The 16,334-nt window shown below is 40.2% G+C and overlaps 1 protein-coding gene and 1 pseudogene across 1 annotated transcript in view; both read right to left on the bottom strand.

Moving 5' to 3' along the window:
* Window positions 1–682: 682 nt before the first annotated feature.
* On the bottom strand, window positions 683–3,543 carry LOC148127904 (uncharacterized; annotated as a pseudogene).
* Window positions 3,544–6,734: 3,191 nt separating this feature from the next.
* PLEKHM3 (pleckstrin homology domain containing M3) overlaps window positions 6,735–16,334 on the bottom strand; it is an 84,091-nt gene continuing 74,491 nt past the window's right edge. The window contains exon 8 of the mRNA XM_026707764.2: window positions 6,735–12,165. Within this exon, the coding sequence (XP_026563549.2) occupies window positions 11,988–12,165 (178 nt within the window). The 3' untranslated portion in view covers window positions 6,735–11,987. The remainder of the gene's footprint in view (window positions 12,166–16,334) is intronic.

The following is a 16,334-nucleotide window of genomic DNA, read 5'->3' as shown; positions in this document are numbered from 1 at the left end:
TCTCTAGTTTTGCAAAGCTATTCAAAATATCATTTTATTCAGACAAACACAAAAACCCATCACCCTTTGTCTAGAGACTGATAAAATGTGGGGCGTGGTAGAACCAGGGGTGGGCTTCAAAAAATGTAACAACCGGTTCTCTGCCCAGTTGCTGGGTGGGCATGGCCATGATGGGCATGGCCTAGTCCGCCTCCTGCACCACCCTGAGAGAGAAAACAGGCTGGGGGGGGGCGTTTTCGCCCTCCCTGGGCTCTGGGGACTCTCTGGAGGCCAGAAACCTTCTGGAACTTCCAGGAGGCCCATTTTTTCACCCTCCCCAAGCTTCTGCATGGGCACTGCAATTACCTGTGATCCAAAATGGCCTGCGTGGGGACTCCTGGGAGGAGTAGGGTGGGGTGGGCGGGGCCAGCCAGGCTTGGGATTTGCCAGTTTGCTGAACTGGCCATAAAATTAACAATTGGTTCGCCTGAATCGGTGCGAACCAGTAGACCACCCCCTGGGTTGAACACATGGATGTATATGGGATAGAACGTATGGACCCTTCATGTGTTGCTGTGTTACAGCTCCCAGCAATGGGAACCAGTATACAGTAATCACCAGAAAGGTATGGTGGAAGTTGCAATCCAACAACGTTGGGAAGGTCAGAGTGTGGCCCACAATTACAGAATTAGCCAACTGGAAAAGTAAGAGGCAGTAGACAATGGTGAATAGTTGCATTTTTTAAATCAGTCAGAAACAGGGAACTTGGCAAATTCTTTGAAAAACTTCAGCTGTTGCAATAATCTCTACAGCAATCAATTCAATTACAGTAATGCCAATTGTAATGGGATTTTATTAGAAGACAGAACAAAACCAGGATTTCCTTTCAGGCCAATCAGCACTCATCAGGTGGTAGGAATTTTGGATCATACCAATTATCAGGGAGGACAGTATATGAGCAAGTTGCATAAACACACCTCCCCCTCTACATTCACCAGCCCCTTGATGATAACCCTTCAAGGGGAATCTTTATACTAACTCCCAGTAGCTGACATATCTCTACTCAATACAGGGAATTGATTTCCATTTACTCAAATCAGGCAATTGATTTCCATCACTATAGTTTGAATTTTTGGGTTTTCAAGAAGCACATCTTTAGACATTCCTCAAAGGACATAGCCACTAGAAAGAAACATGGATCCATCAGTTGGCCCCAACCTTGTAATTTGAAATAAAAGCCTTAGACTTGATCCTGCCTATTTTTTTCTTAAAAATAAAAGGCAGGGAGATGTCAGCATTCCAAGTAATGACCTCCAAAGAAAAAGACTCCAAGAATATCATCTTCCCAAAGATCCATTTTATTAGAGATGTCATATTGGTACATCTGGGGAAAAGCCAAATCTGAGAGTTCTGGGTTTTCCCTAGCCCAAAGAAAATTCCAAAATCCAACCCCTACACCCAAAAGTTCATCACATGGTCCAATCATTACTTCATTCCAACTGGAGACTACCCTCAGTCACTCCCCTCCAGGTTCAGGGTAACATGTCCTTGACTTTCTGAGAAAGGAATGTTGTTGTGGCTAATCTTCCACCACTCCTTGAAATCCCCCCTCCCAAATTCCCAGGCACTAAATGTGACAGCCCAGAAGCCTCAAAGAAAAATGGCTACCTTTGGTGGCTGGGGGCTACTCAGTGGTTGGCAGTTCTCTGGAGGGATTAGTGACAAGGGACTGATGCCTATTCTAATCTTTCTGTAGCCATTTTCCCATTTGTCCAGCCAGGCTAGCCCCAATATAATAGACTCAGTCATTTTTGGAGATACCATGAATCGTATAAGTTCTTGGTGTCATTTAGGGCGCCATTTCCATCCTAACAGGTTCAGTGACTAGGGTAGCAGGGGCTCCACCTATCAGTGTCCCATCTACTTGCTCGAAGTGGATTGGCCGGATCAGGGGTTTTGTCTTTATTCCTAACTGCTCAACAAAGGGGAACCCAATTAGGCACCTGGTGCAGCCTGTATCTATCACTACTTCTACTTCCCCTTGCACCCCAGTCTTTGGCACTATTAGTCCGACTTAACAGCAAAAGGGCAGATGGATCCATACACTATCGGATCATCATCCCCACTAGCAGTTTCGGAGTGGGTTTCTTTGGCCGGAGGTTCCTCGCCTTCCTTTGTGGGAGGGGGAACCTCTACGGCTTGTCTGGCGAATCTGCTCCTGTCCTGTGGCTTCCTTGGAGCCCTCCTTCCTCTGGTCACTGTGGGAGGCCAAGGTTGAGAGATGGGCACAGGAGCTAAGCACTTGGATGCTCGGTGCGCTAGTTTGACAGCAACTATAGCATTTAATTGTGCTAGGTGGCTGGGCTGGTTCAGGCCGGCCCAGAGGTCTTCTTGTTTGCTTCTCTTGTGCGGGTTTGCAGTGATGATTGATTTCTCAATCTATTGCCACTGCCATGGTGTATCAGTCCTGCAGTCAGTTTGGTATTCCTCAGATGCCACACGCTTTTCTAATCTCTGGGTCTATGGCCTCCTTGAAATAGTGGATAAGGATGGATTCAGGCCAGTGTCTGAGGTTCCTGGCCACCCTTCTGAACTCCCAGACTAACTCCTTAGAGTGGCGATTCCCCTGTTTCATGGTCTTAATAATGGCTTCATTCACATTCCTGTGGTTCGTGTCTTCAAATCTGGCCCAGAGCAGCTGGATGATTTCATCAGCATCGTCTAGCTCAGTAGCTCCTTTATCATGTAGCTGGGCTATCCACTCCAATGCTTCATCCTCATTCATCCTGTCACCAATTACTGCCATCAGGTCATAGTCAGACTGGTACTGGTCCCCATATGCCCAAACTCTGTTGAGGAAGTATGGCAACTTCCATGGGGTCCCATCAAAGGTTGCCCTAAATCTTGGTGGTACTGCGATTGGAGGGGCTGGCAGTGCTGCAGGAGGTGTGGCCAGAACAGCCGGTGGCAGGGCAGGGACTGGCTGCTGCACCAGAGCTGGTGGGCTGGAGCTGGTTGTGGGACCAGAGCCAGAGCTGGTGCTATGACTGGTGCTGGCATCCTGACACATCTGGGGAAAACCCAAATCTGAGTGTTCTGGGTTTTCCTTAGCCCAAAGAAAATCCAAAATCCAACCCCTACACCCAAAAGGTCCAATCATTACTTCGTTCCAACTGAAGACTACCCCCAGTCACTCCCCTCCAGGGGCAGAGTAACATGTCCTTGACTTTGTGAGAAAGGAATGTTGTTGTGGCTAATCTTCCACTGCTCTTTGAAATTCCCCTCTCCCAAATTCCCAGGCACTAAATGTGGCAGCGCAGAAGTCTCAAAGAAAAATGACAGGAGAAGGGAGACACATTCAGATTTGCAGGATTCTGATACTGTAACCCTATAAGAAAAGTAGTATTAGCATTCATAATTTTGGTTTGCTAATCTGATTGTATCTCAAAAGTTGATAACTTGACACAATTCAACAATAAGGCCTCATATATATAATCAGAATAGAGCCAGAAGGGACCTTGAGAGGTGTTTTAGTCCAAACTCCGTCTCAAGCAGGACACCCTATACCATTTCAGATAGGTGACTGTCCATTCTTTTCTTAAAAACCTCCAGTGATGAAACACCTACAACTTCTGAAGGCAAGCTGTTCCACTGTCCTCACTGTTAGACTAGAAGTCTAACCTTTAAAATTATATAGGTAAAAATCACTAAGTGTTTAATGAAGATTTTGACAGGAAGCTGGACTTAAAGGGAAAAAACCCATGACAGTATAATTTCCCTATGACTAGAACAATTCACAGATGCTCAGTTCATTTTCTTGTTACTCTCACATATCCCTGAGTCTTTAAAATATGAAAAATTTAAGGTCCAGTATGGATTCATTTTGCATCAAGGTTTTGGAACAGGACTGCTTAAGCATGCAAAACAATTATGATGCAAATGTCAGAATGACTGAACTCTTGCCACGTCACATTGATGTAACGTGATGTATTGCAGCGTTTTTTGCCTTCACAGAGCGGGGATGGGTGTGGCCTGCATGTGACACAACTGGCCTGCGGGACACCAGTTTGACACCCATGTTCTATAGTCTAAAGGCATAGCGAAAACTTCTGACTGTGTGGAATGGTATTATAAATAATTTGGATGTAGTTTCCAAATTTGATCAGCATGATATACTTTTCAAGACTAAGAACCTTTTAGATATGCTGTAGGGTTTCTTTTTCTTTCTTTAAGTCAGTGTTGACTTCTGGCAACTGTAGTGTCAACTTCTAAACATGTAGTTTTCTTGGCAAGTTTTTCAGAAGTGATTTGCTCTTATCTCCTTCTGAGTGTTGAGAGTTTGTGACTGTCCCAAGATCACCAGCTGGCTTGATGCCCAAGATGGGACCAGAGCTCCCATCTCCTAGTCTCTAACCTGATGCCTTCACAATTACATCAAAGTAGCTATTTTGGTTGTGTACCTCAAGCAATTTCTCATAACCCAGACAATCAGAGCTTTTCTGGTTATAAGTAAACCTATAATTAACATGGGGGGAACACCAGAGTAAACTATGAAATACACTACTAATCTTACGGTTACTTCTACGTATACCGACAATGAAATATTCTTCATTAAAATAAAACTTTTTTTAAAAGACCATTTACTGTTAATTATGATACAACTTCGATACTATTTACCAGTGTTTAGCTAATGAATCATTTAGGCATATCTTTCCCCAATAATTGTATAAATAATCACCTTAACATATTGCACAACAGGTCCTAGAAATAATACATAAAGTTAACATTCTACTAAGAACATGAACTTATTCTTTCATATGAAATATATTTGAAAAAACCCACACCTTTAAAAATTACCCTATTAATTCAGCATCATAACAATTCTATACATGTATGCTTTCATACAATCACATATTCTTAACCCATAAATTTATTCTCTTGGGGAAAAAAAAATCAGCTCACAAAAATCTGTTGATCCTATGTACCAATTTATACCTAAACCACAGCTTAACAGCAAAGTGTATAGAATTTCTACAACAGTGAATTTATGAAGTAAAATACAACGGCCATTTTTAAATTAAAGTTCTCCCATTTATTTCAAAAGACATACACAAAAATGGAACCTGATTTGACAATCCAATGGTGACAAATCATTTAAATTTATCCAAGTATTTCCCATTATTTATCAATCTAAAGTACATTTCCACTGTATTTGTAACTGGCAAACATCTCTTCAGGTTGCCAACTGAATCCTATATGCCCCCCCCCAGCACATTATTCGACATGATGCTTCTATTGCTGTAATCCATGGTCATTAAATATTTTATATTTCTGTCATGAAAATGGAAGCACATAGCATATTTTGCTAGAGAAAACTGCCAAAATTAGATTGGTCCATCTGGCTTGCCACTATGTGCACTGTTCTGCATCTACTCTAGTCTTCCTATCCAAGATCCTTTAAACCAGGGGCTTAGTGATTGGCAACTGGATCTTGTACAAAGGAAGTTGTACACTTAAAATATCACCCTCCTCTCATGTTGTCCTATTGTGCACGGAAAAGACAAAACACATACCAGAGAAAACAGACTTTGTGGGGAGAAACATTTCCAGTCTTGCCAAAGAGCACTGAAAAAATGTTATAATTGAAATCCTTGTTAGTTAGGAAGGCATTTCAGAGCTGCAAGGTTTGGATTGCCCAAGGCAGCATCTTTTGTTTCTTTTTCACCTGATCAAAACATCTTTGTGCAGTGGCTTTGCAAACCTTTCCAGGAACATTCTAGTCTGAGAACGTATTGATTGGAAGGAACTTTGTCTATTTTAATTTCTATATAAATGAGGTTGCTATAAACACAAATAATACTGGATACCTGGTTATATGTATTATTATTCATATATGCACAACACAATAATTTTGGAAGCTTCAGTTTAACAAGAGGTAGGAGCCAACCCTATGCTACTATTAACTATTAACCCTATGCTACTACTTGTTTTAATCACAAGCAAATCCATCTAAGTGTGTATGAGATTTTTAATTGTAATTTCCAAATACAATTACTGAATTTTAATTGTTTCTAGATATGAAGAGGTAATAATACCTCCTTGCTTAATTCTCAATAAGGTGCCAAAAGAAAAACATTCATCCCTTTTAGATATGGATTCCCAAATGATAATTATGTCTGATTATCATTATTATTAAATTAATAAATAAATATTAAGATATTAAGTGATGCTTACATGCAAGACAGAAAGTGCTTCATATATTCCATATGCTGAAATCATCCAGTCAATGAATGGCTAATGTTGCATCCCAGTTCTAATAAAGCTATATGCGCTTTCCCTGTACTAGCACCAAAAACAATTGCCATAAATCCATGTTTTGGGATCTCTTAGATTAGATCCATGTTTTAGGCATCCCATTTTAGAAACCTCCTCTGGATATTTAGAATTCCAGAGGCATGTCTGCACAGGAAAGAATCCAAAAAGCAATAGAAGACCTATTACATGAATAATGCCATAAATAACAACCACATCAATGCAGCAGCATAAAAAGGAGACACAATTTTAGCAGGTAAATTCAGATATCCAGTAATTCTAGAGTCCCCTCAACGTGACTTGGTGTCAGGAAGAGCATAGCATCACATCCAAAAGGAATCAGCAATCAAAAGACAGGCAGCCTTTTGAGGCCAAGTCATACTGCCAAAATACTGCCCATGGGATGTCCTGTTTTCTCATACTTGTTGACTGTTCCTTTTCCCCCCCTATGTGTAGAAAGCAGCTTCCTATTAGAGCAGTATGCTTCCAGTATCAACACTTGTTCTGATCAATATTGCCAGATCCTGTGAAAATTTCTATTTACCAAGGTGCAATTTTAATTTTGTATATAAATTATTATTCTTTTCTAGCCAAAGCAATAAACTGTTTACTTCAGTCTATATAGTCAAATAGCAGTAACCTTAGTTACATTATCTATGGCAGCAAGTAAAATATTGTACTGTAATGTATTGATTAAACAGGGGAAAAACTTTCCCAAATGGGAAGTTTCCTATTGTATAAATATTTGCAAAGGTGAGCCAAGCAGCCCCAAGGAAGAGTGGGCTGGGCTTGCAATAGAGACTGGTTTTTGGTAGAAAGGGGATAGAGTGGATTTCCCCAGGAATGGCTGTATAGCTCTTCCCCATTTGTTAAGTAACAAAAGCCATTTCAATCTTTCCAGCACTGGCAAAAGTTTTTTTGTCACAGTCTGCCAAAATCTCATTCTAATTGAAGATGTCCCAAAGGTGCTTTTTCAAGAGGCAATTGGACCTTATTGTTTTTCTTTGAAGAAATTTCACTTCTCAACCAAGAAATTTCTTCAGCTCTGATTGGATGGTATGGAATGGAAGGATTTATACTCCTTGCAAACAGCTGGTCATTTGCATTCTTTTAGAGTCATTGAGGCCACTGGAGGTTCATCTGTGTCGGGGTCACCTGAGTAGTGCAAATAGGTGTGAACTGTTGAAAGGACTGTGTTGTAGACTGGAGATAGATTATGTCATAGCCCTCTCCCTCTGTTGAGAGAGGGCTGTTCAATTTTGACACAGATAGCCTCTTTGAACATCTTTCAAACCAGCGGTCCTTTCTGCCCAAAATGTGGACTTCGCTGTCTTTGAAAGAGTGGCCTTTCTCTTTCAAATGTAGATGGACTGCTGAATCTAGTCCTAATGGTTTTGTTCTCCTATGTTGTTCCACGTGTTTATAAAGTGGTCATTTTATGTCCCCAATATACAGATCTGCACATGGCTTATTGTATTGTACCACATATATATTCTTGGGTTTGAAGTGTCCACGTATGTTGTGTTGGCTGAAGATCCTCCTGGCTTTTCCAGTATTCCTGCAACATATGGAATGACAATGTTGGTTCATTTATTGTTCTCTTCTTCGTTTATTGTTCTCTCTTTGTTATGGAGGAGCTCCTTCTGGGTCTTTTTTGATATTTGATGAAGGCCCATTTGGGCTAGTCAAACATTCTGAGGGCTTCCTTGATGTGTTTTAGTTCTTTTTCTTTTCCATCTTCACATCTAAGGCAGAAGCTTGTCCACTCCAAGGATAAGATACAAGCTGAGCAACATGGTCTATGCAGTACAATGCAGTGAGACATGTGCAAAACTGTACATTGGTGAAACATGGGGAAAATAAAACAACCACTTCTTAAATTCATGGCACAACACAGGAGAACAAACCTAGTCCATCTGCCATCTATATCAAAAATTGAGCAGCCGTCTTTCAACAGGGATGCGTGATACGACATCATCTATCTCCAGTCTACAACACAGTCCTTTCAACAGTTCCAAGAAGGCACCACACCCATTTGCACTACTCAGGTGACTCCAACACAGATAAACCTCCAGGTAGCCTCAATGTCAGCCTTCAAGATTTTCTCCCTTTGCTTTGCATCTTTTGGCTGTCATAAGTAACCGGGGGAGGGGGGAATGGTTATGGGAAGTGAGCTGGAGGTGTTACAAACCAGAACTGTATAAGCTGGGGGGGGGGGTAGATTCTTGCTTAGGTTTCTATCCTATGCTATGCACAGCTGCAACTCTTTATCAAAATATGTCAAGGTCAACGGTCAGAGGCCTCATCACCACCTGGAGATACCCACATGATGATATACACCACTTTTAGTAGGATGAGCCAATTGAGCTATTGGGGGTGGGAACGTTGCCATCACTTTGTATATGTGATTTACGCACTCCTTTTGTCAGATCCAGAATTCTTTTGTTGCTACCACTTGATTTCCAGTAAAAGATATCTTTTCTCTGTTTAATGGAGTCTTTCTTGGATTTTGAATGGAGCACCAGCTGACACTCAATGACTCTCTAAAAGAATGCAAATGACCACCTGTTTGCAAGGAGTATAAATCCTTTCATTCCATACCATCCAATCAGAGCTGAAGAAGCTCTTGGATGAGAAGCAAAATGTCTTCAAAGAAAAAACAGAAAATCCATTGCCTCTTGGAAAACCTTTGGGAAAACCATGACCTGGATGACTGAGAATCTCCATAGACATTCTAATTAAAGAGTTAGCAAATTATACCTAGCACTAATCAAATTAAAAATGCCTCAATTCTGGATATCCAAAATATTGCTTTACATGCACCTTGTTATCCTTGTGGTCATTCCATCTTTCCCTCCTTAATGGATTTTCTATAGTAGGAAGGAATGCAGAGGTGGCAGAGGGTGACATAGAGAAGCAGCACTGGCTGGACCTTCTGGGGAAATCAGCAAGTGGCATCAAAAGTCCTTGCTGGGACATACCTGTGGTTCCAAAGATTGCATTATACTGAACACAAGTCCCATTGGAATTAAAAATGTGCCACTGAACTGCAGAATTGTGATGACTCTGCAGTTTGAAGGTTTTGGGGGAACATGCTTATCAGATCCCATGCAAATGCAGTTAACAGAAATATACTCTGAACAACAACCCTGAATGCCTGCATTCTCTTCAACACAGACATATTTTGCATTGAGTGGCAGTTGTGGTTGCTGTGTTATTTAAGCTTATTAGAGATAACTATAGGTTGACTTGCAGACCAAAATAAATGCAGCCATAATCTCAAAAATATCCTAAGAACTCTTGGCATCACCATGAGACCTCCATAAACTGACAAACATTTTATATTATATCTTCCTTCTTGCAGAGGAATAGTAAATTAAGGCAATTTCAAAGCAGGAAACTGAGGGAGGTCTTTGATTCGTAATATATATATATACTTGAGACAGTATTCATCTATTGTAGTAGCAACCAATTGTTCCAAAAAAGCAAACTGAGAACCAACATTAAGAGCATAGTGAACACAAAACAAAGAAATGAGGTGGTAGATAGGAGCTGTATGCAATGACACACTAAAACCATCCTTTAACTTCACTTTTAATAACTCATTGGATAAAATGAAGAAATTGATGGGGCAACTTAAGGAGATGTACAAAAATAATAAAACTTTACAATACATTGAAAAAAAGTTAGCAAACACATTCCACATGCTTGATTCACTTGCCCAATCTGCCTTAAAAAGATATCCCCTTCCCAAAAGCAAACATCAAAACAAAACAAAACAGGTTATTTATACCAACTTCTTCTTCACTCTGGATTCTGGAAATCATGCAAAAGTAAAATACACAATCACTCATTTTTTCTTTCTCTCTCTCTTTTACTACTTATACTTAAGTAAACGAAGCAATGAAAATGAATCTCAATGTAATATATGGGCTTCAACTTACTGACAAATGCATAGCTCTATACATATATGAAAGTAATTTTAAAGACAAAGCAGATGACCATTCCTTATGAACATCATTTGCGGTTAGCCTATTTGCACATAAAAACTGGGTGCCAACTAGCCCAGAAGAACCAAGCAGTACATCAACAAGATTATAAATTAAATTATAAAATAAATAAATAAATAAATTTAAATAACATGCTTTGTGGTTCTTCCTAGTCCAAGGCTGTCAAACTTGCAGCCCATGGGCCGGATTCATCACGGGCTGGCCATGCCCCTGCCCAGTTTAGCAAAGGGGAAAAAAGTCCTGATACATCACGTGACGATGCAGGTTTGACACCCCTGTCCTAGTCATTGCCAGCTCTCTAGCTGTTTGTCTTCCAGATATGCAATTGCCAACAGTCAATCTATAACAAATTAACATAACACATGCAGAGAAAGTAACTTGCAATTTGAGGGGAGGAAGTAGAGAGAGAAATAAAAAAGTGTTCCTTTGCCTGCACAAATTAAGTGGCTACTCTTGATTTGATATATACCAGTACCAAGCCAGATTTAACTTGTACTATCCTTCACTATAGCAAGGAGAACATCAAAAACAAGGTTTACAGATGTCTTGTTTCAATTAATCATAGTAATCCCTGTTGCTGTCTGGACTGGAATATGTTAAATTATGGTTAGCTGAAAGCAGAAGTAAAAACTTCCAATATTCCCTCTGCTATATATTAAAAAAGGAATACTGAAAGTCCAAAGATTGATTTGGAACCATTTTGTAATATTTTCATTATTTTCAAATATTGCATGTTAAGTGGTTAAAACATATGTCCCAGTGCTTCTTAGTGCAGTATTTAAAAGTGTACAAGAAATTTCACTTTCAGGGTGAAGTGTTCAAGCTCTTACTGACTCTGCTACAGTACACACAGCCTTGGTATATATACTAATAGAATAGGAATGTTAATTGCAGCAAAGAGTCAGATTCTAGTTCCATCATCCAAGTGCAGGAAATTTCTTCTACAAGGTATGAGCAAAGCAATATACAGTACATTATTTAACATCAAAGGGGATTAAATATTCAAGCTTTATGGTGTTACATGTGAGACAATCAGAATCTGAATTAATGATTTGTGAACAACAATGTCATGAACAAGTATTCAACTGTGAATATTTCACCACTGAAAGCAATTTCTCTAGTATTCTGGAATATTAATACAAGACTTAGGCAAGTTTTAGCACTTGGCTTACAGAGGTTGTAAGGACAATTACCATGCTGTGCTTCTAAAATGGACCTAGACTGATTTTGGGGGAGCAGAGAAAATATTCATACAAGCAGTTTATTAAGTCATCTTTCTAAGCTGCAAAAAGCTCTACAAATACTTATCCACAGGCCCATTGTCATAAGTAGTTTGTGAACTTTAAATAGCAATGCCCATCTATTTCTACCAAAAAAAAAAAAAAATCACTTGAAGTCCAATAATAAATACAAGCTAATGAGAGCTTTCAATGCAAAGAAAATGCAATCAATGCAGATAATATTTCAAACAAACTACTTTTGGTGTAACACCAGTTGGTTCCCTAACCAATTCATAATTGCAATTTAGCCTTTTTCTTAGCATTCTGAACTCCAGCTATTCAGGAACAAAACATACATATACAACTTTTTTGTACTAAAGTATTCTCCCTGGCAATCAACCAGTGCCTTTAGGAGCATTCATTCCAAGCTGGGAAAAGGTGTAGGTTGTCACATTTCCCCCTCAGATCATGTATTCTGATAGGACAATTCAAACATGTTGCAGGCCTCTTCCAAGCTCTCATCCATATTCAGTCTTCTCCAGAAAGATTTCTGCTTCATCTGTAGCTCTCTCCTCACACACCTGGGGCATGGAACGGCCTTCTCTTTGCATTCTGAGTGGAAGACAGCACTACAGCTTTCACACCTGTAAGCACAAAATGGGATATTTGTACATTTATATTCAGGTTTCTACCTTTTCTCTGCTATCAGATGTTTACAGATAATCAGAATTGGAAGGGACCTTATAGGTCATCTAGTCCAACCCCCCACCCAAGCAGGAGACCCTACACCATTTCTGACAAATGGCAGTCTAATCTCTTCTTGAAAGTCTCAAGTGATGGCGCTCCCACAACTTCCGAGGGCAAGCTGTTCCATTGGTTGATTGTTCTCACTGTCAGAAAGTTTCTCCTTATTTCCAGGTTAAATCTCTCCTTGTTCAGTTTCCATCCATTATTCCTTGTATGGCCTATAGGAGCTTTAGAAAATAGCTTGACCCCTTCCTCCCTGTGGCAGCCCCTCAAATATTGGAAGACCTCTATCATGTCTCCCCTGGTCCTTCTCTTCACTAGACTAGCCAAGCCCAGTTCCTGCAACCGTTCGTTGTATGTTTTAGCCTCCAGTCCCCTAATCATCCTGGTTGCTCTTCTCTGTACTTTTTCTAGAGTCTCAACATCTTTTTTATAATGTGGTGAACAAAACTGGATGCAGTACTCTAGGTGTGGTCTTACTAAGGCTTTATAGAGTGGTATTAGTACTTCCCTTGATCTTGATTGTATCCCTCTGTTAATACAATTTAGGATTGCATTAGCTTTTTTGGCTGCTGCTGCACACTGCTGGCTCATATTTAGCTGGTTGTCCACTAAGACTCCAAGATCCCTCTCACAGTTACTGCTATTGAGCCTGGTTTCACCCAGTCTATATGTGTACCTTTGGTTTTTCTTGCCTAAGTGTAGGACTTTACTTTTCTCTACACTGAATTTCATTTTATTAGATATGGCCCAGTGTTCTAATCTGTCAAGATCCATCTGGATCTTGAGCCTATCTTCTTGAGTGTTAGCTATTCCTGCCAGCTTAATATCATCTGCAAATTTGGTAAGTTCCCCTTCTATTCCCTCATCTAAGTTGTTAATGAAGATATTGAAGAGTACTGGGCCTAAGACGGAACCTTGTGGCACCCAGCTGCTTACTTCCCTCCATGTAGACTTAGACCCATTAAGGACTACTCGTTGAGTACGGTTTGCCAGCCAATTGTGAATCCACCTAGTGGTGGATCATCTCTGTCACATAAGGAGAATCCCTAATTTATACGGTAGTTTCCTGGGATCAGTTACATTATTACTTCTGACAGCCAGTCAGAGAGAATGTTGGGTACAAAGGATGCCCAGATTCCTATAGCTATTCTTTTTTCTAAATATGGTAACTTGCAGATACAGGGAGTTCAACTTCTAGATTTTCTCAGCCAGCATACCCATTGCTGGAAATTCTGGGTTAAAGTCCACATATCAGAAGTTGCTGAGATTGAGACAATTCCACATTCCACTCTTTTTCTACAGTGTGCTTATTTACTGTGCTCCTAGTTCAGTAAGACATTTGGGCTTCGACTCTGCATATCACTACTGAAATCAGTGGTTTGTGTGCAATTTAACTGCACGCAGGACTCTTATTGTCTTGAACTTTTATAATATTGTTTTATGAGACTGTGAGTCGCCCAGAGTTGCATGACAGCGAGAGGGGTGGCATATATATTTAATAAATAAATAAAAATACTCTCAACATTTGCTTGAATTCTCTTGTAGACCTTTCAAGCTTAATTAAAGCATGCTACTCACTCTTTACTAGATTCAAGAAACATAGTGTTCACCTAAGTGTGAGTTTAATCAATAGCCAAAGAAAACACTTTGTATGACTTTAAAATTTTAAATAATTTCCGCTGACACTAATGCTGACTTTATAAGTTAATTCCACTTTCATTAGTTACTTGCAATTCCTTGCAATGGTTGGAGACTAATGATTGATGAGAATGTCATTTTGTATTCATTCATGGCCTCTCCCTTTCCCTCTTTTCTCATTCAACTGGAAAATGTGAAAGCTTATCAGGAATTTCTATTGAAATGAATGCCGGGAGGATTATGAAAGAGTGAAACACACCTGCCACTCCTATCCAGATGCATTAAATGTAGGAATAAGGGAAGGAGAAGAGAATTTTTAGATAATTTACGAACAACTACTTTGGTAAAACAACTTGTAACTGAGCAAACATCCCATATCTTCTGTAACATCCATAATCAACTAATTTCTTAGTAAAAGCAAGAATGGGATGCCCAGAAAAACTACTGGAAGAAAAGGTTGGAATTCTACTCTCCATAGATTTCAATTGAAATCTCATTAGCTTCCATTTTTTAAATTTTCAAAATAGTTTATAAATCACCTTATTGTACATCTACTTAGAAATAACTTTCAGATACTATATGCACTAGGTCAGTGGTGGCTAACCTTTTTCGGCTCCCATGCTGATAATTGTGTGCGCGCTCGGGTGCCCGCACCCAGAAGGCAATGCGTGCTGGCCCCCCGCACGCCCCTGCACATACTTGCACAATCCCCGTGCCACGCATCTCTGTGCATGCCTTCGTGACCCCCCTTGCGTGCCATGCATTTCTACACATGCATGTGCGATCCCCTCATGCGCCACACATCTCTGCGCATGCATGCACAATTTCCCCTTGCACACATCTCTATGCATGTGTACACAATTCCCCCTTGCACGCCACACATCTCTGTGCATGCACGCACGTTTCCCCCTCATGCGCCAAACATCACTGCACATACTCGCATGATCCCGTGCGTCATGCGTCCCTGTGCATGCTCGCGAGACACCCCATGTGCTGCGCATCTGCGCATGTGTGTAGGTCTCTCATGCAACCCCCGCCCCCTGCGCATGTGTGCCAGATACCCGACAAGCAGCTGTCGAATGGTGGCGTGCGCCCATGCGCAGTGGGACTCTTCCGGGCAACCTCTTGCGTGCCGGAGGAAATGGCTTTGCATGCCATAGGTTTGCCAACACGGCACTAGATTATAACTCTCATTATAAGCTAAAATCAAACTGATTTAATTGCAAATTGAAGCTTCCTTTTCCTCGTTATGTTCTAAGCTGGAGGAATCGGATTAATATGAGTATTAAAGGAAATTTAAAGAAAGAGTATGAAAAATGGAATTCTGTTAATTCAGTATACAGTGAGAGATGCAGAACAATTAAGCTGGCTTTTGAGAAAAAAGACAATATCCATGCTCCAGTCTTCAACATTGGTAGTTGTAAGTCTGTTTATATTAGTGGGAGAACTTATGCACTGGAGGAAAAATAAGTGATTGCATTTATATTTTCCTTAAAGGACATCAGTGAGGAAGGTAGGCTTTTGGTGTGTTTGTCTATCTGGTGCTCTCTTAATATGAGAAGTAATCTTTATTTTCTCTTAACACTGATCATATATACGGAGAGGCAAATGTAGCTTCTGGGCTGTTTATTAATTTTTTTATTGTAGAATCAATGGTAAGATGGAACCAGGTTATAATAGGTCTTCTACAGAAATAACTAAGTACTCTTCCTGCTGCAGAGAACACTCAGAATTTCAATTAAGACAACAAATATCTTTCTCTTTTTAATCTGCCAATCTAAAGTTGCATCAGCCACTACTCTATCATCTGAGGGCAAGGAGAAGCATCTCTATTGGGACAGTGGATATTCCTCTTATTTATAAAACCACCTCACTATTAAGTAACTATTCGTCTCCTCAAATCTTTTGAAGAAGCTGTAAAATGAGACCTTGCACAAGCAATTGTAGACTTATTTATATATTCAGTTTTGCCTTAGGCAGTCATGTGGATTCCTATACTTGCAGCTGCAGTTGGGTGCCCTGTATTGAATATCACCTATCTTATTCATACCTTTTTCACAAAGTCAATGAATTGGGGAAGCACTCTGAAGGACAACTTAGGAGATCAGAAGTTTCTGTAAACTGAAAGGAAAGCTCCAGTATTTCCTTACTGTACTTTTATCTGTCCTTCCCCTGTTGTTAATTAATTCCATCCCCTTCCTTCCTTCTCCCCCTCTCCCCCCAGTTATATTGAGAAATCTTAAGAGAAACTCACAAATGAACAAGGTTCTGCTTTGGTGGATGCTCTACAATAACTCCTCACAGAGTGTCTATGGAACTTCTCAATCATCCTCCATGTCATGGTTGTCTCAAAAGTGCTTTTTAAAAAGGCAACTGGACTGAGTTTTTTCTTGAGATGAAACTTCTTGGATGAGAAGTGAAACAT

Source organism: Pseudonaja textilis, chromosome 1 (genome assembly GCF_049901715.1).
Source record: "Pseudonaja textilis isolate UNSWEBS1 chromosome 1, rPseTex1.2, whole genome shotgun sequence".
NCBI lineage: Eukaryota > Metazoa > Chordata > Lepidosauria > Squamata > Elapidae > Pseudonaja > Pseudonaja textilis.
Note: the sequence above shows the minus strand (reverse complement) of the source record. Positions and strands in the feature narration are given on the sequence as shown.